This window comes from Leiobunum rupestre, chromosome 5, assembly GCF_980474605.1.
Source record: "Leiobunum rupestre chromosome 5, qqLeiRupe1.1.hap1, whole genome shotgun sequence".
Classification (NCBI taxonomy): domain Eukaryota; kingdom Metazoa; phylum Arthropoda; class Arachnida; order Opiliones; family Sclerosomatidae; genus Leiobunum; species Leiobunum rupestre.
In genome coordinates, this window is record NC_143388.1 from 60,347,467 (window position 1) to 60,372,594 (window position 25,128).

The following is a 25,128-nucleotide window of genomic DNA, read 5'->3' on the forward strand; positions in this document are numbered from 1 at the left end:
CAGTAGGTATTACATTAAACATTTACTCCGTGTGTTTACGATTGATATTTTCCTTTAGACTTTCATCTATTGTGGGCATAGTATCGAGTATAAGCTTTCCAATCTATGGTGCTATCCAATCGTAATTTCACTGCTCTTAACTACACGTGACGTGTGACCAATGCACCAAATTATACCCTAGCATTATATGTAAATAATTCCATACTGCCGGGATTGTGCCTAAAAAGAATAAGTGGAATTTGATAGTTTACGTAACTTCTAAAAAGTAATAAATCCACAATTCTTTCCAAGTGGCCTAACATATCAAGCATAATTACGCACTTCCGGTGCATAATATGACTAAATACCGTGAACATTTTAAGTATTTTTTCATGTAAATCGGATAAGCCATACGAGAGATATTGAATTTTTACTGAATTTTGGCCGCCATTTTCTAAGATCGCGGAAATAACACCAATTAATGGGAGAACACCGGAGACCACACCACGTGAAAGAGCGCCCCAAAATCTATAAAGTAGGAATCCTTCAGCTTTGTGTTAATTTGTTGCGGGTCAAAACCTTTTTTTCCTGTACTATATATGTTTCAAATTCGAAAATAACTACCTTCTGAAATTAAACGAATGTTTAGTTATTTTTTATACTACGATTCAATTTGCGACCGAAAACTACGGGTACGACCTCTTTTAACGGCAGAAGAAAACAGTAAGAGGTAATTGCTTTATTATTACAATTCAAAACAGAACAGCATTGAGTGCCAGCTTTACACATTTTTGATTCTAGCAGACGCTACACACTCAAGAAGTGGCGTGAAAACTTCAGCGAATAATGCATCATTACAGTTTTAAAAGCGTTTAAATTTTCATTGAGCCTTGGCTGCATCAAGCCGCGATTTCGTTACTTGGCAGTTTCCAAACACAAGGAGCAATTCGCAGAAGCTTGTTAGTCCTTACAATGTTTGTCACATAATGATTTACGTTGCATTGGCGAAACCGACTATCATTTAATAATTTTGCACTGAATGAATGGGAAGTGTCATACTTATTTTACTGTGTTACTTTTGCTATATCTCGCTCGCACTCACTAGCTTGAGATCTGCTGATCCTAACATTTCACTCTTTTTGGATCGCTTAAATTGGCGCTCCTCTCATTTTCAATTTGTGATATTTTAAATGCTTAAAATACGCTCAAAATGAAAGGAGCGCCCATAAGATTCTTCAATGTACGTGTTCCATAAAAGCAATACGAATAGTCCGGGCCATGCAGACGAGTCGCAAGGGGAGGGGGAGGTTGAAAATTGAAAATTTATGAAACAAAAAAAACACTTAAACGGCTGGAAATAGGGGTGCAAATCAACCACATTTCTAATCCGCTTCTAGGGATCGAAGGGGGAGGGGGCGGCAAATTGGAAAATCTATAACAATGATTTAGTTTCGAGGGAGTCGTGTAATTGAAAAGAACCAGCGACTATTGCTCCAACAGTTGGGGAAAATGCTAATCGCCGCCCCTGTTTAAACCAGACAGTCTCGGAAACCATGTTTAAAGCCAGTGAGGTTCTAAACAGACTAAACTTAATGTACTAAATATAGACCTCAGTATCTTTCCTGAATTTTTTTAGAAATGTAAAACGTCGTTCTGTAAGACCGACGATAAATATCCAAAACCCTAGCACGAAGTCATTGCATGACGGTGTAGTTTTTCCTACACTCTAATTTCCTAAAAAACACACATTGAATGGTTGAAACGTCAGCATAGGCATACTGTGCATTCTCTAGTACTAGGCCTATATGTGGGTAAATTATGACCACTCGAAAAACCAAAACGCGACCCTAAGTTGGAACTTTTTCCGTGTGGAATTTGTATATTTCATTTCAGTAAGTAAATTATCAAATAAGACTAATAATATCATTCAATTTAATGAAATATAAATTATATAAAACACTATGCATTGTTATAATACATTCTAAATAAATAGGATCAAACAATTAAACCTTTCCGTTAATATTCTAAATCATATATAAATTATCTTCCGTCGCGTACCCTACTTCGTCGTAAAATGTATTTTTCCACCCTACAGAACAGACTTGGAATTAGCGGGAGTCTTGGGGCCAATGGCTCTTAATAAAAATAAGTGGGCTCTTAAAATAAATCATTCGAACGGGGGTTGCGGGCCACCGGGGCTCTCAATTTAATTAAAAAATATTTATTAAACATTTTACGGAAATGTCTGGAACATGATTTGTACCCTATACGAGAGCGGGATCTAGCGTTACAAATGACTATGTGTGATATTATAATATACTTGCTGGTTTTATAGTTAATAAATGTTATGTAAGTAACGTAACCAATTTTTATTTTCCAATTTTCCCTATCTAATTTTAAATTTTTCCCCCTAATCCCCCCCCCCGCTTGGGCCAGTGGCTCTCAATAAAAATAAACTTAAGGGGGGTCGGGAGCCCGCAGGGCCCCCGTAAAAAATTTCACTATTTCCAAGTCTGCTACAGAATGTTGACAGATTGAAACTTGAAACTGGTAAACCTAGGCTTAGTAGTAGTACTACTACAAAGTAGTCTACAAAAGAATCTGTACAAAGCCGCAAGCGGGAAATGTTACTCCTGGTGCCAAAACAACAAAATTGTGCCTTCGACATTTTATCTTAAAAATTGTTACTTTGTATGGTTGTAATAACAACGGTAACATGGAAGGTATGTGGTTTCATCGTTTTCATTCAAAGTTACCAAAATTAGATAAGGCTTGGGAAAGGCACATAGTAAAACGATAGTTGTTTGATATTCGCATTTTCGAACGGAAAATTGCAAATTTAGCTATTCCTGAAGCCTATAAAGGTAAGACAATGTTACGCTGGAGTATTTATTAAAAATGTGGTGCCTCTGGTTACGTCACAGATCCAACCGATATTCATTCAATCGAGAAGAAGTACTGGTAGCTATAACCATTTTTATCCCCTGACCGTTCTATTAGATCTGGCTAATTGTTACTATTATTTTACTACTACTCTGACCGACTGCCCGGAATACGCTACTATTTGAATTTGTGGGTAGAGATGAAATAAGGAAATATAAATTGCCATACCAAAAGACCAATTTTAATTATTACTAGGCAAATAACTTTAAACACTTACTCGACATAACAATGGTTAAAACATGCACACTCTTAAATGAAAGGAAACTAAAAACTACTAATAAACCACCTAAGCTAAACCCCATTTCGATCCATTTTCACCTAACCTAATTTGTGTGCCATCTGCCATGATATTGAAACTTCGGTTTAAACTTATTACTTATCTTTTCACTATGATACGAAGTCCATCGAAGGTGTGGCCAAACCCATTACGGTGAAGGGACTACGTTGTGGTCGTGAGTAAGACATCTAAAGGATCATTCACACTATCCAACTTTAGTCAGCTGACGAGCGGCCCGATTTTTGTCTGACCGACAAGTCCGGTAATGTGAATGCTTCACCTGATAAGATTTTTGTCGGGGAAGCTTCCGACTTTGAATCGGGAAGAGAGGCGATTCAAATCAGGCAGACTAGCTAGTCAGGTGGCAGCAGCCAATAGAAACCGAGAAAAGTGACGTCGCAGTGAGTTAAATTTAGGTTTTTTTTTATACACTTTTCGACGTATTGATCCTTGTGTGTAGAAAGTTTGATAGTAAAAGAAACCGTTAATTTTATAACTATTTCTTTCCCTTTTTAATTATAACAGAATTAATCTAATTGTGAAATGTTTTATTGCCAAGGAATACTGAAAAGCATATTGAAGCCTGTGTGTGTTTAGCTAGGCTTGAGACAATAATGCCTCCTAAACAAAAGGAGCCTGTATCAAAACAATAGCTAATAAAGCAATTTTCTTTTTTCATCAGACTCCATGTTTACTATCACTCAAAACAATAAATTTAACCAGCCACAATATTGAGCCAAAGCCAACATTCCCAAATCAGAAAAACAAGCAGACAGCTTCTACCTAAATTTCCTTTCTCTGATTGGTAATGATATATAAACGACCTCATGCGTCTAAGGTTCGAACTAAACTACCCGACAAAACGCATCCAACACCAAGCTGACGAGTTGGATAGTATGAACGCGAAAGCTGACCTGACTAGTCGGGCTAAAGTTGGATAGTGTGAATGCGCTTTAGGCGACGCTCGAAGAGTTGAGAGTTTTTCGTCCAGCGAGAAACGTCGAAGATTCGTGGAGATGCAATGACTTAAGGCTGGTTCACACGGGCAGTGTTTTCCTGATTTTCTCTATTTTCTCGTTTTACCACCCTTTCCCGTTGTTCTGGCGCACGGGAAAACGACTGTACACACGGACAAAATTTAACGGATTTTTCCGCCGTCAGCGCTGCCGGTAAACGAGAAAACGGAGAAAAAAATGTTGAAATATCTCTACTTTTTTTCCCGGTTTTCTGAAGCACTTTGAGCTCGACTAATCAGCGAGCGTTTCGCTGTCACGGGATTTTGAAATTCTTTAAAAATAGGCTTAAGAATTTTTGCGTCTACCACGTGACGGCATAACGCTCGCTGACTGGTCGAGCCCAACGCCCCTCAAAAAAAAGGTTATCCGTTTTATCATTCCCCGGCAGCGCTCGCTGTGATAAAATCCGTTTAATTTTGTCCGTGTGTACAGTCGTGTTCCCGAGCGCCAGAACAACGGAAAAAGGTGGTAAAACGAGAAAATTGAGAAAATCAGGAAAACACTGCCCGTGTGAACCAGCCTTTAGAGCATATTCGAGCTCGGTGGTTCAGTAAACAACCGATAGGTTGTAATGACAAACCTCAGAAGTTTTTGAAAAAGATTTACTCTCTGGCCGCGCTCCATGGTTTTGTACCAATAGACCACGGGACCTACGGGTCACTTGAATTTAATTTTTGATTATTAGGTTCAATCATGGCTGAAGGTGGAGTTGTCCCCGACCAATGGTCAAAAGGGGTAAGAAATTTAAAACCACCGGTAAACGCGCGCAACAAAAAACTTTGGTATTGACAGATATCTACGATGGCATTTAGGCAGGATGGCACTGGCATCTCTAATCTCTGCGGCTTCTTCTAAACTATCCTAACTAAGAATTTCCCCGTGCACACTAGAAAAACCCCAAAAATACAACCAATTATTTCCAAATACAATACAACACAAAATGTCAAAATTGCAGACTACTGGCGCCAGTGTCGGTTTCTCATCTACTAATACAAGTCACCGTAACTAGGCTGTCACTGGCGCCGGACTGACCCGCTTAGAGATTACCTACGAGTTTTTTAATGAATACAATTAAATATAAGAGGGAGTCAAGACGACCTTGACTTTGACATTGGTCTTTTGGTACCCTTGGTATGGCATTTTATTTTTAGGAACCGGACCGGCGACGGTCGGGCAATAAAGAAGGGATTAAGCTTGAGGGGATCTCGGCGAACAGTCAATTATAGTGACGAGCGTGAAGTAAAGGAGGGCGTGAGATAAAAACTCCTTCTAGAAATGATTTCCAAATCTTTTTTAAAACCATAATTTCCAGAAGAGTGAGATTAACAACCTCAATTCCTCTATAACTAAGGGGTGAGTCTAAAAAGACGGCGAAATTAAAACAAACTGTTTAGGGAATACTAAACTTTTTCAACAAACACGGTACAAAGGCAAATAGATAATAATTTGAGAAACATTTAAAAAAGCGGCTAAAGCGATTTAAAGGATTCTTTTTAAAAAAGGAAGACTTCAGGAAAATTTAAGATAATATTTTGAACTGTTTTTGTTTAGAAAAAATAATTTTGATAATCCTTCCTCAAGTTTTTATCTAAAATAATAATGTTTATCAAAATGCACTCTATATAAGAAAACATTAGGATCAAAACCAATATGAATACTAAACTACTAAATTCTAAGTAAGAGTTATGGTAACTATAGCGTCAACAAAAAATACATGTAAAACTTAAATGACAATTAATTATATCTTTAAGAAAGGCAATTTTGATATTTGTTCCTGAAGTTGTGATCTAATATATTAATGTTTATCAAAATGCACTCAATATAATAATACATTAGAATTAAGTTAAATATTAAAACTTAACTACTTAATACTAAGTTATGGTATCAATGGCGTCAACGAAATATACATGTAAAACATTAAGTACAGTTAATTATATTATCTTTAAGAAAAGCAATTTTGATATTTGTTCCTGAAGTTGCTATTTAAGAAAGTAATGTTTATTGAATGCACTAGAAATTAACACATTTGAATGAAAACCTATATTAATACGAAACACTAACATTGTAAGTAAGGCTTGAGAAAAAAAACGTAATAAGAATATATATTTATGTTTAAGATTCATTACAGTTAGTTTGAGTATCTTTAAGAAAACCAATTTTGATATTTGTTCCAAAGGGTCCAAAAGATATTAAATTTCGTAATTCAGGGCCTTTCTACAATTTTGATATTTGTTCCAAAGACTCCAAAAGTTATTAAATTTCGTAATTCAGGGCCTTTCTACATTTTTTCGAAGTCTGATTTGGTTCTGAATTTGCTCAGCCACCTTCGTTTGGCATCTGTTGGCTTTACTTCTTCGCGTGAACAATTTTGGCTGATCTTTAGGAAAGTCCTTTAATGTCCTTTACGAAAAAAAATCTAGTTTAACTAATGTTTCGAGGCCTTTAAAACTGTAGCGGTGGTTATTACGTCCTCTATGGTTGGTCGTCCTCAGGCCTGTCCAAAGAGCTTGTTTCTTCCGAGTCCAATAATTTGATCATATCGCTTTCCTCGTGACGGTCTCCCTTCTGAAAAAATCTTGAAAAGCTGGTTAATATAGATTTACACTTACCTTTTCTTGATTTCCTTGGTTTTTCATGTTGAGTGTCCTCATCCTTCGACCGCTGTTTTTGTGTCCTATATAATAAATGAAAAGGTCAAAACTATTGATCAAGATCTTGCGTCGCATTTGAGATAGTGTCTTATTACGTCCGTTGGGGCTGATCGTCCTCGGGTACACGCGACGAGATGGTTTCAAAGTCCCTTCTGGCCCATGTGGCCAGGATCAACGGAATGTTGCGGCGCCGGTAAATTTCACTTTTCTCTTGACTTTTGTCGCCTTTCTGAATCAATCTTGTGAGTCTGGTTATACTTAATTTAGACCTACCTTTTCTTGATTTCCTTTGGTGTCCATCTTTAGGGTCTTCATCTTTCAATTGGTGTTTTGGTGTCCTGTATAATAAATGAAATGCATTGAACATTGGTGTCCTGTATAATAAAAGAAACTCATTGAACTTTTAATCATTAATTATAGTTTTGGTGGATTTTAAGTTTATAGCGGTTTCAAAGTCCCTTCTGGCCCATGTGGCCAGGATCAACGGAATGTTGCGGCGATGGTTAATATAGCTTTTCTCTTGATTTTTGTCTCCTTTCTGAATCAATCTTGTGGTTAAACTAAAGTTAGACTTACCGTTTCTTGATTTCCTTTGATTTCCATCTTGAGGGTCTTCATCTTTCGATTGGTGTTTTGGTGTCCTGTATAATAAATGAAATGCATTGAACATTGGTGTCCTGTATAATAAAAGAAACTCATTGAACTTTTAATCATTAATTATAGTTTTGGTGGATTTTAAGTTTGTAGCGGTTGTTCCAACTACAAAACGTGCAGCGAAAACTAGTTGGACTCTAAAATTAGCTATATTGTGTACAGACTAGTGAGACTACACCCAAGCCTACAAGTTCCCCTTCACAGGTTTTTGACCTGTCTACTAGAAGCCCCAAACCGATTTCTCATTTATAGAGTTTCGGAAAAGATAATTTTTAGTAACTCGTCTTCAACTGTGTTTCGCACCCTAGCTGAAATTATTGACTTGTATATAGCCACGTACGAACAATGATATAGTTTTGACGTCACAAAAAGACAAAAAAATTGTTCTGATCAATCTAGGAATAGTTAAGGTGGTTTTTGTCTAAAAGGGACGACGCAAAGTTTAGAAACAGAGCCCATTCTTTCGCTTTTGGGCAAAAACCTAATTCCCGCTGCCAGCATTGTGTCAAAGTCAGTCAGGGGCGTAGGAACCAGGGGGGGGGGGGGCGGGGGGGGGCAATGCCCCTCCCTAGAATTTTGCTGGGAGGGGCAACTAATGTTGTTGCCCCCTCCAACCTTTTGGTCAGTTGAAATCTTCAAACGGCTCAAATTCTCATTTTAAAAGCATATAAATCGTATAGAACCTCAACTGTGTTTAAATTTCAGTCGTTTCCCGTCAATTTACACAGTAGTTAAAAGTACACATGAATTCGAAGAAGGTACACTCCATTAAAAATTCAAAACCATTCTCCAGACTATTTTTCGTTTCCCTTTGCCCCCTCCAACTTCTAGAACGTCCCTACGCCCCTGAAGTCAGTAATTCTTATTTAATTTAGTGGCCCAATATTACCGTTAGTTAGTCAAATTCGACCAAACGCGTGTTTGTAAGTCAAATATAAAGCCAGTACTCCGAAATGGAAAGGTTCGAATACATCTACTTTGGATTGGCAATAGCCAAACTATTATTAATCCAATCTTCCACCATGAAGAAAAGATAGTAGTAAGTCAGATTAATAAGTTTTACCGTAGTTAAATCAAGGAACTATCATAACGTAAACCAAAATGTCCGTAGAGTAGCGATATTTCTTTCGTGGCTGTTCGAACGTTGTGGTCCGTTCTATGGTAGGCCTAGTAGGAGGGAGTTAAAATTCTAAGAAAGTTTTGTTTAACTTACGTGTTTACTAATGGTGACGACTCTTTATCCGACACTGTCCAGTGGGTGTTCATTTCCGTAATTAATCGCTAAAGTGTGGTCCAAGAACAATGAAAATAGCCAGGACATAAAACAATGTCTTCCAATACAGTCACTTCTGGTTTTAACGTTTCACTATTTTCTAATTTTTAGGTCTCGGAGCGCGTGAAAGAGTCGCGAGGAATATTATACTGTTTAAGCTATGTCTCGTGACGTCAGAGAAATTCGAATGCCGCACTCTATTTAGCGCGTGTAAATGGCGCGTGCACACGCGCTAAGATTACGTACGTCATGTGAAGTAAGATAAACATTTTTTGTTTTTATTTTTTATTTTATAAAAACATATTCTATTGGTTTATTTATTCAGATGACGCCATATATTTGGCGAAATCGAAAGTATTAACAATGGCGACTTTCACAAATACCAAATGTTTCCAATTCATAACTACTTCTTAATGTACTTTTGAAAAATGCTGTATGTTACGAGAGATATTTATATTAAATAAAAAATGCTTTTATTAAAGCAGTTGAAAGGTTGATTTAAGGGGGTGTTGTTGAGATCCATGAAGGCGCAGATATTGAAAATGTTTTAGGTTTAAAGAGTTTTGTTTTTGGAATTTTCAAAAGTGAAATATATTTCTAAAATAATTTCCATCGGTTTTCCTTACTTTTTATATATTTTAAAACCCTTCCCTTAAATTTGAGTCTTGTAACCAGAACAGCGAACTGATAAAATTTTAAATTGTGTTTAGTTCTGAATTTTTTCTATTCTTTTCGAAATATTTAAACCAATTTTTAAAATAACGCTCATTTAGCCATGGATAAATTAATAGGGCTGTATGTACAAAATCTAGAAAGAAAAAGACAAAAATACGAGGTAGGCTACATTGCCTGATACGGCACCATGTTTTTCAAGTGGCGATTTTTTTATCCAACCGTCTAATAGCGATCAAGAAAAAGTCTCGAATAATCTTATCCGTCTTGGGAAGTTCCTTATCTCGGTTAAAAGAACAGGTTCACAAGCAGCACTAGCGAATAAAGAAATTATCTACAATGTTGACACCAATATAGTAATAGAAGACAGCTATCAAAATCTGTTAGATAGCGGATATCTTATTACAAAAGCAAGTAAAACATTCCATTCTTATTTTAATTACCAGGCATACCACTACAACGCTTCAAACTTCCAGGAGCTAGCTTCACCCAATCCTGGAGTAGCCTCTGGCTACAATGCACGGCAGAACTCATGGAACCTTAACCCAAATGCACTCACTTCATCTCACTCAGATACCATTACTGAGAAATTTATTTCAAAACTTTTACACATTCTTACTGACGTACTCTACCAATCTTTGCCAGATGCAGACTTAGACAGATTATCCGAAGTAATCATCCACAGCACCAGCCGTTTCATTAAAACATCCCTCACCAAGGAGATTCTTAAACAGAATACTGATATAGTAGCAGCATCCATGATGGGTAATGTGCCCACGAACCAATAATGACCCTCATAAACGTATCTCCGCAATTCAATCGAACATCCGTTGCCTTCGCGCCAATATTTCCGCCTTTAAGGGGAACGGTGAAGCTTTAACCAGTTAGATAGCCCTATAGCCCATTAAAAACTAAAATTTGTAGCGAAAACCGCATAAAAAAATATTGAGTGGTTAATTTTTAATAAAATAAAGAAATTTCGGGAAATCGAAAAGCACGCGTCCGCCGCTGCTGAAGACGAAAAAATTTGTTTTGCACGCGCGGCGCGTTCCAGTTACAAGAGACCTAAGCCTAAATTGCAAGATTTTAAAAGTTAGGATAGTTCGCAAATCGCTCATACCAAAAGTCTGATAAGACTTCGTACAAAAAGTCTGGAACTAGGGCCGAGCTGCAGCTTTGGGTGTAGTTTACACGTTATTTCTTGAGCAGACGATGCTTTTTCAAATTTCTCATTCAAAATAAGCCAATAGCTTATCAGAATAGATGTGACGTAAAGAAAGTAGAACCTATATCGAATTCTAGTTCCTTATTGGTCATTTATACACTGTCGTATTATTTCAAAAACTCGGAGACGTTACTAGGATTAGCTGCTTTTGATTTAAATATATACGTCATTTTAGGCCTTTTCACAACATATATTGCTATCAGGTAAATAAATAATTGTAATTGGAAACTATTTGTTAAAATTGTTTTATATTAAACTATCAACTTTTTTTTATAGATGTTTAAACTTTAAGCCTTGGCCATGCCTTCCCGCAAAACTAAAATATCCTCTACTACAACTCCAGCTGTTCATCTTAATAATCAGTCCACCCAGTGCAATTTTTACCTAAAAGTAACTGCGACTAAAGCAACCCAGAAAGATAACCCATTTTCTAGGAACAAAGAAACTCAAACAGATAAAGAAAAGAGATTAATATTAAAAAATGCTTTAACACAAACCTTTGATGTAAAGTTTCAAGATAAAATTCCACCCGAAACCCAAGTAGCAAGCGCACAAACTGATTATGTTTACACAACTACCATCTCAACGCAGTGTGACTTTTTCTTGAAACAATTACATTCACGAGAAATACAAACCGAGAATTTAAAAAGGAAAACTGGAGATTGCGGAAGCTCTAAATCAAAGCGTTTAAAATTAGGTCCTGATGAATTGTCAACTGAATCTGGATTAAAGATTATTTACAACTACATCTTGAAATTAGAACTAAGTGAGAGAAAAAAATTAAAATAAACATTAATTATATATTCCATCTTATTTGGTTTTTTTCTTATTTAGCTCGTATTGTCTTAACACCAATGAGAAAGCTGGATGGAACCTTACATCAGCTTGAAGTAATTAAATCCGACAGTTTAATAACCGTGGCAAACTACTGTGATACTCCGATTAGAATTACATTCTCGCTTAATGGGTTAATGGCCATTCTGACCCCCTTTAAAAAAGCTAGTCAAAATGTTGTGTTTACTTTAATTGGCAATCAACCAACAAACGTCAATTTCAAAATTATTGATGATGCTTTAAGAAGTTTGTTTGAAAGCCTCGTATTTTGCCCAGGAATTCCCGAGGTTTGTGAAAATCAGAATTTGATGTGAAATTAGTTTTCTTTTAATGTTATTTTTTTATTCAAACTAGATTAATTGTGATAATTTTCATACTAAAAATCTGGAGAAAATCAATTATCCTTTCCTAAGATATCAGTCCGTAAGATGTCCAGTTTTTTTCAACCCTCCCAAAAATGTGTCGAAGGAACAGTTACAAGCGGAAATGTTCCAGCACCGGTGTAGCGAATGCCGCTATCTTAATAGGTGAACTTAAAAAATGTGTTAGAAATTTATTTCTCTTATATAACTCTTCTTTCCTTTTTAGGTACATTTTAGAACAACAGAAGAAGAAAAATGAAGTTACCCCACGAACTAAACGTAAAAGACTGACCGCCATTTCAAGATGTAGAATTAGTATTTTAACTCCGAAATCTAGATCTAAACGTATATATGAAAATCGCCATCTTCGAGTTAAACTAAATAAGAAAATTAAGCAACTGGAACAGAAGTTGCAAGAATCAAGTTTGGAACTAAGCCAAGAGCAACACTGTAAAATGCAAGATGTTATGGACAAAATAAATGCTTATGGCACGAATGATCTTCAGGAAATTTTTCAAAAAGCTACAGAGAAAAATAAAATGTTAGGAATTGCCCTGAAGAAGAGCTGGGAGCTAGATAACCAGAGAAATGGTTTCGTAAATGATCAAATAAATTGTGAAAAAGGATCTAAAGGAAATCGTTGGAGTCCTTTGACTTACCGCATAGCCTTAAGTGTATACTCAAGATCTCCTGCCGCTTATGAAGCTTTCGATGTTTTAAAACTACCTAGTGTTCATTCAGTTAGAGACAAAATTCGAAAAATTCCATCAAAGCAAGGTGTAGACCTCGTATTTCTTCAAGGGGAAGCAAACCGATTTTCTGATTACACTGAAAAGTATCCTGGAATGAATAAACCACCAAAAGAAGGAGTTTTAATATTCGATGAGGTTAAAATTATTGGAAAGATGATATGGAATTCCAGAAACCATGAATTTATTGGCTGTTGCCTTAGTCCTGAGGAGTACCCAGCTATGGATGATTTGTATAAAGAAACTACAGTCTCGGAAACCCTCGAAGCTGAGTATGTACTACAATTTTTATGGAGGTGCATTTCGGGAAAATTTGATATTATTGGACCATATTTTATGCAGTCAAAAGCAGCGTCCCATTCTTTCGTAATTAGCTGTATTTATGATGTAATCTGGGCGTATCAAAATGTAGGATTAGAAACTTCAGCTCTAGTGTGTGATGGCGGTACTTGCAATATTTCGGCATTACGCCACACAATAGGAACGCAGAAGCCCTTCACCTATATTGAAAAAGAAGATGGATCTTTCAACTTTAGGTTTGATCCTCATTTCAAACATCCATTTCTGAAAGATAGATGGATCTATTGGATAGTTTGTCCGACCCATCAGTTAAAAAACATGATAAACGCTTTGAATCACTCTCAAGATAATGATACGAAAGAATTTACTATACTTGGTGATATTAATTTTGGTTGGTCCCAAATTATAGATATGTATGAAAGAGAAGTAGATCGACGTGACAATAACGAGTTAGCGCAAGTAAAAGGTTTAATTTTGGCATTTATTGAGAGATATTCTTGGGTGAAACTAAATGTAACACCCGCTAAAATTATGCAAAGCCAAAAGGTTTTGGGTGAGTTATTCAATTATGCAAACCCAATGTTTGAGGACCCACCTGCGGACAAAGATGAGGTCATGGCGTGCCACAGTTACTTAAGTGCGTGCCACAAATTATTCGAGACAGGATTGTTAGCACACGAAAAAGTTGACTCGTTAGATTCTCCACCAGTGAAATCAATGCTTGAAGGCCTAGAATTTTTTGAACATTGGGCCACAGAAAGAATTTTATGCGAAGAAAACTTAAAAGATAAAAGTGGACAAAATGTTTTAGCTTGGCAAACTTGGGAATTACTACGAATTTCAGTATTCGGTTTCTGTGGCTTAGTTGCAGATTTTACATCGCGAAACCCAACAAAATACATCTTCCCAGTACGCATTAATGGTTCTGCAGTTGAAACAATTTTTAGCCAACAGAAATATGTGACTGCGGGAAAACTCACGAGTTTGAATTATGGTACTGCTAGGAGAGCTTTGCTGATAAAAGGATGCACTAAAACCTCCCAAAATGCAGAAGCTTCCTACCGAAAAGTTGGAGTTGATATTTGTGACAATTAAGAAAACAATTTAAACGTGTATTTTTAAAATGGTTCAATTTTAGTTAAAACATGTTTTTTAAAGGCCTAGGTTTTCTTCTGCCTGTTTCCTTCAAGTTTACTACCCGCTGTGCAAATATCCTGGTGGTAGGCCAACTGTAGAACACGTTGGCCTACCACCAGGATATTTGCGCAGCGGGTAGTAAACTTAAAGGGAAGCAGGCAGAAGAAAACCTAGGCCTTTAATTTAACATATCACATTTTTTTAAATAAAAAATGTCTGAAAGAGGAACATGACTTGTTTATCATTAAAACAAAACCTTATCACACTTTTGAAATGAATAACCTATTCATATAAGAAATTATCGAGCAACTTCTTTCTTATGTGTCTTCCCCGTGAAGATCTTTCAGCCAGATCTGAACTAACTAAAGGAGAAGATTATGCACCTTGTTCATTTATTACAATTTCTTTCAGAGGATTTAAAATAGGAACTGAGCTAAGTGTTGACCCACGCTGTTGTTTTTTTACCACAGGTTTCTTTTTAGGAGTTGATTTGTGCGATGAAACTGACATGCATTTCTTTTTTATCACAGGTTTCTTTTTAGGATTTGATTTGTGAGATGAAACTTGCATAAATTTATTTTTTATCACAGACTTCAATGACTTGGGATTCTTTTGATTCGCTGCTTTTTTCACCGAATTCCGATACAAATAGCAACGCAAATTTTGACCGCCAATGCCTCTTTTTCCGGTTCGGTCATTTCTTGATTGAATTTTGGCTCGCACCAAATCCCCTAGTTTCGCGTGTCCTATCTGTCTTTGGTAAATTATTCTGAATTGCTCTAATTGATCTGGTGAGAAATGCCTCTCTCGTACTTCACTTATGTCCAATAACGATTCGTGAAACAATTCTTTCAGTTCTTCGTTGTTTAAGAGAGTGGTCATCGTCTGTTCTAAAAATTAAAATAAAATAGAGTTTATAAAGTAAGCATTTTTTTTTAGGTTTAAAAACTTACTTAATACTTCTCCAGGTTTTTCTTTAGTCCATTTAACCCACTTTTCAACCACTAAGTCGTGAACCTTGGAAATGTAGAGATTCAGGGCTACGTGAGGGATCAATAGTCCTCCTTTATTTATGTGAATGAGAGCCGGAGGGATATCTTTAGGAAACTGATCCATGTTCCGCAGAGATAAGCTTATTTGGTACAATTTATGGGCAGCATCTCTCTGCTTCTGTGTCAAAGGCTTTTTCCCTTGTCTAATTTTGGAATTAATTTGCATGGCCCTCTTATTCACCTTCCACATTTCCCCAAGACACCCACCACCAAGTCTGTTCAAAGAGTAAACTCGGTCTGATTTCTTGTGGCGCATAACTTTCTTCTTCTTCGGGACTACATGGCCTTGCCTAGAACTTGAGGTACTAATTGTTTCGGGCAAGGTAACGTTTGAAGACGATCTTCTTAGCTTGGCATGCGTTTCTAGTATTTTCTTCCCAATAAAATAAGAGATTAAAGAAAACTCACTTGCATTGCAATTGAGCTCAGAGTAAAACGCATCAGGTTTCTGCAATGAATACTCTGTCACCCAGCTACTCCATGCACAGAGGAACATGGAATTTGCTGTACGCTCAAGCTTATATTGTTCTTTCAATACGAAAAAGGTTTCAACAAAAGATTGAATTAACTTATTCAGATTTCCATTGGCTTTTAAAACATCACAGATTTTTCTCCTGTTTCCATCTATTTTGAAAAAGTCATCTTCATAATCACTAAATATTTCATCTACTTTTAACACATCTTGAAAAGCTACTTTTTCGTTGTTGTTAGTCATTTTATCTGTACAACAAACATTTTAAAATAGTGATTAATATTATACATTAATCCTGTTTAAGAAAAATAAATTTACTTACAAGACCGTGTATCGAGGAAAAATTACACCGTTTTACACGTGGTGTAAAACCACGTTCTGCATTCAACCAAAACAAACTAGCAGATAATGGTTTAGGCCAATCCCTAGCCAATAACCATATCTATTTTTAAGCATTTTCATTTTCTTACTAAACTTCCTCTATGTGGTTTGCTTTAGTTACCAATAACCGTATTAATATCATTTCCTTATTGTTTTATTACATTAGTTTTAATATTATACTGTTAAGACGCGAAATCTGGAAGAACTATGTTTTGTAGCGCATAGCCACATTTTCTTTAAAAAAATTGGTGAAGTGGTGAGCAAGTCACGTGATTTTAGCTGCCGTTTTACAGAGATCATGGGGTGATATTTTCCTACGCGGCGTAAGAGGAACCGTTGAAAGTAACACGGTTCTCGCCTCGGCCCTAGTTCCAGACTTTTTGTACGAAGTCTTATCAGACTTTTGCTCATACGGGGTTAGGGGCGCTGGCGGCAGCCCCTAAGATGGCTGCGAAAATTCAAACCCAAACACCTGGCGTTACTTTTCTTTTCAACTTTTTGGGCCAAAAGCTATTTTTTCAAGACAAAAAAGGAAATAAGGTCATATTTGGAAAAGCTTGGCCATTCCCCTTTAACTGATCTTCTCCTCCGATTTACACCTTGTATTGTGGCCCTTCAAGAAACCTGGTTAACGGCAAAACACACTAATAATTTCAACTTACAGACATATGACGTTTTTAGTACAGACAGAACAATTTCAACTGGCAGTAGTGTTGCTTTAATGGTATCTCAACATATTAAGGCTACCAGAATCCAACTCCCCCACATCTCCCATCTGGAATTAGTAGGTGCTCAGCTTTCGTGGAATAATTACACCCTTCAAGTAGTGTAATGACACGTCATTCTTGGAAAAATACCTGTACAAAATTACTTGATAATCATAATTAAATGAATTGATTATTAATATCCAAACCTATTTTCCTTCAATTAAAAAGATATATATTAAAATTATAAACTAATTTTCACGGCTAAGCCTTAGCACTGAAAGCTAAGTTTCAAAACGTTGCCCTTCAGCGTCGTAGCTAGGGGCTGGCAAGGCGGGCGGCTGCCAGGAGCGCAACCTCCAGGGGGCGCACTTTGCAGACCCACAGCCTGTAGGCCGCCTTAATTACTACACTTTCAAAGTAATTGTGTCGTTTCTCTTCCTAGAAAATAAGTATTGGGGAGAGCAAAGATCAAATCATGCCCGAGGCGCTCATGACCCTAGCTAAGACGCTGTTGCCCTTCGACACAATTTTTGAGCGGCGGCGTGTGACGAACGTCATAAAAACAAAGGCCCTCCCATCCTAGCGACTGATGCTATACTACCAGGAATTCATACCTCGAACTTGGAATGGGTATTCGGCCGTATTCCCTATGGTAGGATCTCGGGGACTATTTTCGGTGGCGTCCATGAGAAAAAATCGCCCCCTCGCACGCGTCTCCCCTCTTTAGGAGTTTTTACCCCGCGTAACCTCCCGTTTAAACAACTGTAGGTTTTTGTTGTTCGACTCCCCAGCCATTTCGAAATGTTGGGTTAGGTTTGTCCAGATTATCTAGCAGACGACTATACTAGGTAACTGAGGGAGCCAGGATATTTTTAAGCCAATGGAAATCGTAAGAGAAAACACGTATGCTCTGACGTCAAAATGATAGAGACGGAAATCGACCTAGATAACCATTCCAAGTTCGATGTATGAATTCCTGATACTCCCTAATGCAGTTCGTTATTCATGGTTGAAATGAATACGTTCATAGTAGCTTCTTCTGTCGCCGAGTTTTAGAAACCAGAATTTTGAAGGAGGTACCATTTCAATATTTATGGAAAATTAGGAATTAACCAAGTAGTTCCAGGGACCACTTATTCTTGGTTTCCGAATGAATTTGTGAGACGAAATAATAGTGCTATCAATTTTACGCGTTACAAACGAAAATATTCTAACACAGAAGAGCTACCACAGTAAGTTGCAAATGAACCAGTAAAAGAAACCCTGGCTTTGTAGTTGAAAACAGGGATGCTCGCGAAAACCATTTATTGAGGAATATTGACAAGAACCGGTGTACGCCAGGATGAACCTGGGACTGCAGCTTATGGCTCCGGTTTTACGCGGTTACACCGACGCCTCATCCTATTTCTTGATTTTATGACTCTGGAACATTTTTCACATTTGAAATATATTAGTTTTTATAAAAACGTTTTATATAAATATCTCTCGTAACATACAGCATTTTTCAAAAGAACAATAGAAGTAGTTATGAATTGGAAACATTTTTTATTTGTTAAAGTCACCATTGTTAATACTTTCGATTTCGCTAAATATATGGCGTCATCTGAATAAATAAACCAATAGAATATGTTTGTAAAAAAAATGGAGCAAAAAATAGAAACAAAAAATGTTTGTCTTACGTCACATGACGTACGTAGTCTTAGCACGCGCCAAATAGATGGCGTCATTTGAATTTCTCTGACGTCAGGAGACATAGCTTTAATAGTATAATATTCCTCGCGACTCTTTCACGCGCTCCGAAACTTAAAAATAAGAAAATAAAGAAACGTTAAAACCAGAAGTGACTTTATTGGAAGACATTGTTTTATGTCCTGGCTATTTTCATTGTACTTGGACCACGCTTTAGCGATTAATTACGAAAATGAACACCCACTGGACAGTGTCGGATAAAGAGTCGTCACCATTAGTACACACGTAAGTTAAACAAAACTTTCATAGAATTTTAACTCCCTACTACTAGGCCTACCACAACCTTCGATGAGCCATGAAAGAAAAATCGCTACTACGGACATTTTGGTTTACGTTATGATAGTTCTTTGATTTAACTGCGGTAAAACTTATTAATCCAAGCCACTACTATGTTTTCTTCGTGGTGGAAGATTGAATAATAGTTTGGCTATAGCCAATCCAAAGTAGATGTATTCCAACCTTTCGATTTCGTAGTACTGGCTTTATATTTGACTTACAAACACGCGTTTAGTTGAATTTGACTAACTAACGTTAATATTGGAACACTAATTTAGATTAGAATTACTTACATTGACACAATGCTGGCAGCGGGAATTAGGTCTTTGCCCAAAAGCGAAAGAAGGGGCTCTGTTTCTTAACTTTGCGTCGTCAGTCGTCACAAATGCCGAACAGTAGTTCCTAGTCCCTTTTAGACAAAAAACCACCTTAACTATTTCAAGGATTCCTAGTTTTAGCACTGCTCCCGAATTTATCAGAACTACTTTTTGTCTTTTTGTGACGTCAAAACTATATCATTGTTCGTATGTGGCTATATACAAGTCAATAATTTCAGCAAGGGTGCTAAATACAGTTGAAGAAGAGTTACTAAAAATTAACTTTTTCACAACTCTATAAATGAGAAATCAGTTTGGGGCTTCTACTAGACAGGCCAATAACCTGTGAAGGGGAACTTGTGGGCTTGGGTGTAGTCTGTACACAACTAAGTTTAGAGCCCAACTAGTTTTCGCTGCACGTTATTTAGTTGCAGCTAAAATTATCTATTATTTTGGAACAACCGCTATAAACTTAAAATCCACCAAAACTATAATTAATGATTAAAAGTTCAATGAGTTTCTTTTATTATACAGGACACCAATGTTCAATGCATTTCATTTATTATACAGGACACCAAAACACCAATTGAAAGATGAAGACCCTAAAGATGGACACCAAAGGAAATCAAGAAAAGGTAGGTCTAAATTAAGTATAACCAGACTCACAAGATTGATTCAGAAAGGCGACAAAAGTCAAGAGAAAAGTGAAATTTACCGGCGCCGCAACATTCCGTTGATCCTGGCCACATGGGCCAGAAGGGACTTTGAAACCATCTCGTCGCGTGTACCCGAGGACGATCAGCCCCAACGGACGTAATAAGACACTATCTCAAATGCGACGCAAGATCTTGATCAATAGTTTTGACCTTTTCATTTATTATATAGGGCACAAAAACAGCGGTCGAAGGATGAGGACACTCAACATGAAAAACCAAGGAAATCAAGAAAAGGTAAGTGTAAATCTATATTAACCTGCTTCACAAGAATTTTTCAGAAGGAGACCAAAGTCAATAGGAAAGCGATATGATCAAATTATTGGACTCAAATTATTAGAGGACGTAATAACCACCGCTACAGTTTTAAAGGCATCGAAACATTAGTTAAACTAGATTTATTTTTCGTAAAGGACATTAAAGGACTTTCCTAAAGATCAGCAAAAATGGTTCACGCGAAGTAGTAAAGCCAACAGATGCCAAACGAAGGTGGCTGACCAAATTCAGAAACAAATCAGACTTCGAAATGAAAAGTTCAAAAATTGTAGAAAGGCCCTGAATTACAAAATTTAATATCTTTTGGACCCTTTGGAACAAATATCAAAATTGTTTTTCTTAAAGATAATCAAACAAACTGTTATTATTGTATTACATGTATATTTCCTTGACGCCATAGTTACCATAACCCTAACTTAGTATTAAGTAAGTATAAATATTTGTTTTGATCCTAATGTATTATTATATTAAACATCAAAATTGTTTTTCTTAAAGATAATCTAACTAACTGTAATGAAGCTTAAACGTAAATATATATTCTTATTATGTTTTTTTTCTCAAGCCTTACTTTGTGTTTCGTATTAATATAGGTTTTCATTTAAATGTGTTCATTTCTAGTGCATTCAATAAACATACTTTCTTAAATAGCAACTTCAGGAACAAATATCAAAATTGCTTTTCTTAAAGATAGAATTAACTGTTATTAAAGTTGTACATGTATATTTTGTTGACGCTATAGTTACCATAACCTTTACCTAGTATTTAGTAGCTTATTATTAATATTTGTTTTGATCCTAGTGTTTTATTATATAGAGTGCATTGTGATAAACATTATTATCTTAGATAAAAACTTTAGTAAGGATAATTAAAATTGCTTTTTCTAAACAAAAACAGTTCAAAATATTATGTTAAATTTCCCTGCAGTCTTCCTTTTTTAAAAACAGTCCTTTTAATCGCTTTACGCGCTTTTTTAAAGCGTTACTTGCACGATATTTAGAAACTTCAAGTTGACACTTTCTAAATTATCATTAAGGTATAAGAAAGTAAATTTGGACCTAGTTTGGTTAAACAAAATGCGATATAATTAATTAAAAATAATTAATGAAAAAGCTGGCTTTTGGAAATAGGTCGTAAGGAGTGGTTAAAAATGACGTAACGATTATCCGTTGCTGTGATTCGATTACTAAGACAACTTCTGAGCCCAATAAAAATCCTGGATTGTAATCACGTGATTTACTCTAACTGTCTAACATCCAGTTAAGCCTAGGATACAATTTTCGGTGGATTTACTTGATAAGTATGAGTGATTCGAGCGAGGAATCAATTTATTACTCGGATTTTGATTCTGAAAGCGCATCATCAGTCACTGATGAAACTGGTTCAGAAAATTCAATAGATTTTGAAGGTGAAATAGGCTTAGGTCCAGAAAATGTTGGTCAAATTCATGGTATTTTGCCCTACCAATTTGAGCCTTTGGCCCTTACTGATGAGGAATCAGAAAATGAAAATCAAGAGGTAGAGGATCCCTTAAATGAACGCTTACAAAATAATGATTGGTACGTAGAAATCTTCCTATAAATATTATTAGTTGACATAAGTTTAATACTGTTGTCATTCCAATCATAGGTGTGGTTGTGGGAATTGCACCTCTATGCCTCTTGCTGTAGAATGTTGCTGCTGCCAAGACCAAGAAGAGATAAGTTCAAAAATAGAAGATCTATGCATAACCCAACATTGTGAATTTCATCATGTTTGCACAAGCATTCCGATGCTGAATTTAGCATACCAAGAGTTTCACAACCCCGAACCTGGAGTTATGATAAGGCAACCAGCTGAAGGCTTGATTCATAAGTAAGTTTTAAACCCACCCGATTCAGAGTCCCCGAAAAGATATTATTTTAGTTATAGCAGGGTGATACGTTATTAGTTTTGTGATATTATTTGTAAATTTACTTCTTTTTTTTACCATGGAGGTGGTGCTAAAAATATTTTACCCAAGTATATAAAATGATTTTTTTTACCAGGACTTACAGATACTTGGCTTATCGGAGGTTTATTAGATGGTGTTTTTGGGTGATACCACATCAGCGTTTCCCAATTCCCAGTTGCGTGGTGGGAAAAATTAGACAGGCATTTCCTTCCGATGACATTTGTGGTTTCCGGCCTTACATACTGAGGCTCAGAAATTAATTAGTACCCAGTGCGTATTTCTTTTCTCACAGCGAAAGATTTTTTTTGCCATACTCACTTAACTAATCACAAAATATTATAACTTTTTTTCTCCCCTCTCACTTATTTTCACCCTTTATATGCATTTCACATTATAATAATTTGACAAACTAGTTTTTTCATGCCATCCCTTTAAGAGGGTGTTTATATTTTCCATGTTTAGAGCGTTTCAAATAGTGTAAAATAAAGAAATATTTTGCCAAAAATTAAGTTTTTTATTGATGTTCTAGCTTTATGATTTAACTATTATTCCAATGAAAACCTTCGGCTTAAGGCATATGAAGTTAGTGCCTCTTCCTTGGTGGGGTGAGGATACTCAGAGCACATTGATTTTGGGGCTACACCCAGAACAGATTCTGTCTTTTTTAAACCAGTTTCATATGTCTCTTCACTATATTCTACCGCATTTGACATAATTTTACTGACATAATCTACCATACCAAATAGATAATTTTTAGAAATTTTAGATGTTGATACATTAGGAAAATTATTCTTACCATAAGTAGACGCTTCCATTATTGGCCGTAGAGAGTATTCACCTTTCTTGAATTTTGGGAAAAATATATTCCACCGCCTTGTTCCATTGACAGTTGTAGCTTGCATTTTAGATGAGTTCTCATTAAAATGCAAAGCAGCCAGTAGTAATCTAAAGATAAATGTTTTAATTAGTACACGCAGAAGCCTATAATAAGCCCCTGGAAGGTTTGAGAAAATGATATCACTGCATAAATCCAGTGGCGTAACGACAGATCTTGAACCCCCCTGCTGGCAGGTTGGTAATGGCCCCTAGTAATCTTTAGCTCTGGAAACATTTACACAAATTATTCCCTCCGACGGTAAATTGAAATGAAAAGGGCCCCCTAAGCTGTCGCGGGGTCGAATCCCCTTATTTTAATCGAATACCGAAACAAATAATAGTTTTCAAACCAAATACCGAATAGTTAGGCTTTAAGCCAATATTACCTTATAACTAAACTATCCTTATCATCACTAACAGACATCAAAGCTGAATCACTGGGATTTTCCATTTCAACATCTTGTTGTGTAGGGGCTGGGATGATTTCAATTGAGTGTTCTCCAAAAAGAGTTGGAACCGCATCACGATTTAGTCGCCTTGGGTTAGGTATGTCTGATATGTTTAAACCAACAAATGCAAGTGGATTCTTTTCAAAACTAAGAGGAGTGAAGTGGCATGAGCAGACACGACTTGTTGATACAACTTTATATTCCAGCTTGCCCAAATTAACAAGCCACTCATTGCGAAGGGTTTCATTTTTAGGAAATAGATGAAACACGAGACCAAATTTTTGCGATTCAATTTTACCTGGATTTCTACTATTGTAATTACAACCAGGCGCGACACACGAATAATATATTTTACTGGCCATACTGTCAAAAAACGTTGCCTTAAGCCTTAGCTTATTACCCAGCTTCTGTTCGCAGACTTAAGTTAGTGGAGGAGTTGTACTATATTTATTATATATAAATTTAACACTAAAACTAGGAAATAATCACTTGTGGTTAAAAATGAAGACAAAAAAGAAACTCTTCCGATAATAAAATCAACTAATGTAAAGACTACCGAAACGAAAATATAAGCAGATGATGTATAACCGCATGACTCGTGACGTAAGACATACGAATTAAGCGCCTTATCGAAAGTACCAGGTGCGGCCGCTAGCTGGCGCAAAAAGCATTTCTGGCCGCCAAAATTTAAATGTTTCAAATTTAATTTAAAAATTACCGTGTAATATTTTTGGCATAAACCAACATTTTTGGAATCTGTAGACCTTCATTTACTTAGAAAGTACAAACTTTATACTAAATTCAATCGTTGACATATCGTGCAAGTAACGCTTTAAATGTTTCTCAAATTATTATCTATTTGCCTTTGTACCGTGTTTGTTTTTGAAATAAAGTTTAGTATAGAGTACGAGCGATTGACGCACAGCGCCTCTAGGGGCGAGCTCACGCGAACTTGGTTAAAAGTTTTTACCCGCCCCCATTGAAATTAATGTAAAGTTGGCCATAAATAAACGTTAGTTAAACTACCAAATGATATAAGAAATATTCAACTGACAATTTTTCCCGTTTATATGAACTTAAATGTAATATACAATCGTCTTGAAAAATCGTTTATCGCTTTATAACATTCAAAATTAATATTTTTCCCGCGCCATGTAGATAATCGAACATCTGCTCGTCTAGGTAAAGTTTGCGTTGTCAACCCGCGAATTAGAAAGCAAATGAAAGGCAGTTAATCTTGCCCAGTACTAAGCCTCGGTTTAATCTGCCGCGTATTTTCAAACGGAAAAACCCGAACGCTCCTTGTAATAAGAAACAAATAACGAAATACGTTCTAAGTCCATTTAACGCCAAAAATCCCACGTATTTCGTTATTTGTTTCGTATTACAATTAGCGTTCGCCATCATTTGAGTTTCAAAATACGCGGTAGATTAAACCGAGGCTTAAGGCTGGGCAAGAGTCACCGCCTTCAAATTTTCGTCTACTTTAAAGATACATTGTGAACGAACCAATGGATGAAAAGTTATGAAACTAGCTTTTAAATAAACCTTGAAACATATTTAAAGTCATATTTATAATTCACTGATGACAAAATTCGCGAAAAGTATTAATATCGTTCCGAATTACAACGTACTTTCTAAAATCTCATTTTGCTTTCTAATACGCGCGTTGACAACGCAAACATTTCCTAAACGAGCAGATGTTCGATTACCTACATGGCGCGTTAAAAATATTATTTTTGAACGTTATAAAGCAATAAAGGATTTTTCAAGACGATTTTATATTACATTTAAGTTCATATAAACGGAAAAAATTGTCCGTTAAATAACGACACCCTGTAGTGGGATCCTGAACTTC

General features: G+C 36.2%; 2 protein-coding genes and 1 long non-coding RNA gene across 3 annotated transcripts; 2 read left to right on the plus strand and 1 right to left on the minus strand.

Annotated features, from left to right (window-relative positions):
• Positions 1 to 6,427: 6,427 nt before the first annotated feature.
• LOC149945490 (uncharacterized) lies at positions 6,428 to 7,176 on the minus strand. Its single transcript, XR_016481053.1, has 3 exons — positions 6,962 to 7,176; positions 6,683 to 6,889; positions 6,428 to 6,615 (listed from the first exon to the last, which is right to left on the minus strand). It is a non-coding gene; the product is annotated as an uncharacterized LOC149945490 (long non-coding RNA).
• Positions 7,177 to 18,526: 11,350 nt separating this feature from the next.
• On the plus strand, positions 18,527 to 20,539 carry LOC149945491 (uncharacterized). The gene is made up of 4 exons (XM_090176579.1): positions 18,527 to 18,658; positions 19,597 to 19,839; positions 19,912 to 19,976; positions 20,511 to 20,539. The coding sequence occupies exons 1-4, from the start codon at positions 18,606 to 18,608 to the stop codon at positions 20,537 to 20,539; spliced, it is 390 nt and encodes a 129-aa protein (XP_090032705.1). The 5' UTR covers positions 18,527 to 18,605.
• A 775-nt stretch (positions 20,540 to 21,314) lies between these two features.
• On the plus strand, positions 21,315 to 22,363 carry LOC149945492 (uncharacterized). The gene is made up of 3 exons (XM_090176580.1): positions 21,315 to 21,571; positions 21,642 to 21,866; positions 22,040 to 22,363. Exons 1-3 carry the CDS (start codon positions 21,315 to 21,317, stop codon positions 22,203 to 22,205), a joined length of 648 nt encoding a protein of 215 aa, XP_090032706.1. The 3' UTR covers positions 22,206 to 22,363.
• The last annotated feature ends 2,765 nt before the right edge of the window (positions 22,364 to 25,128 follow it).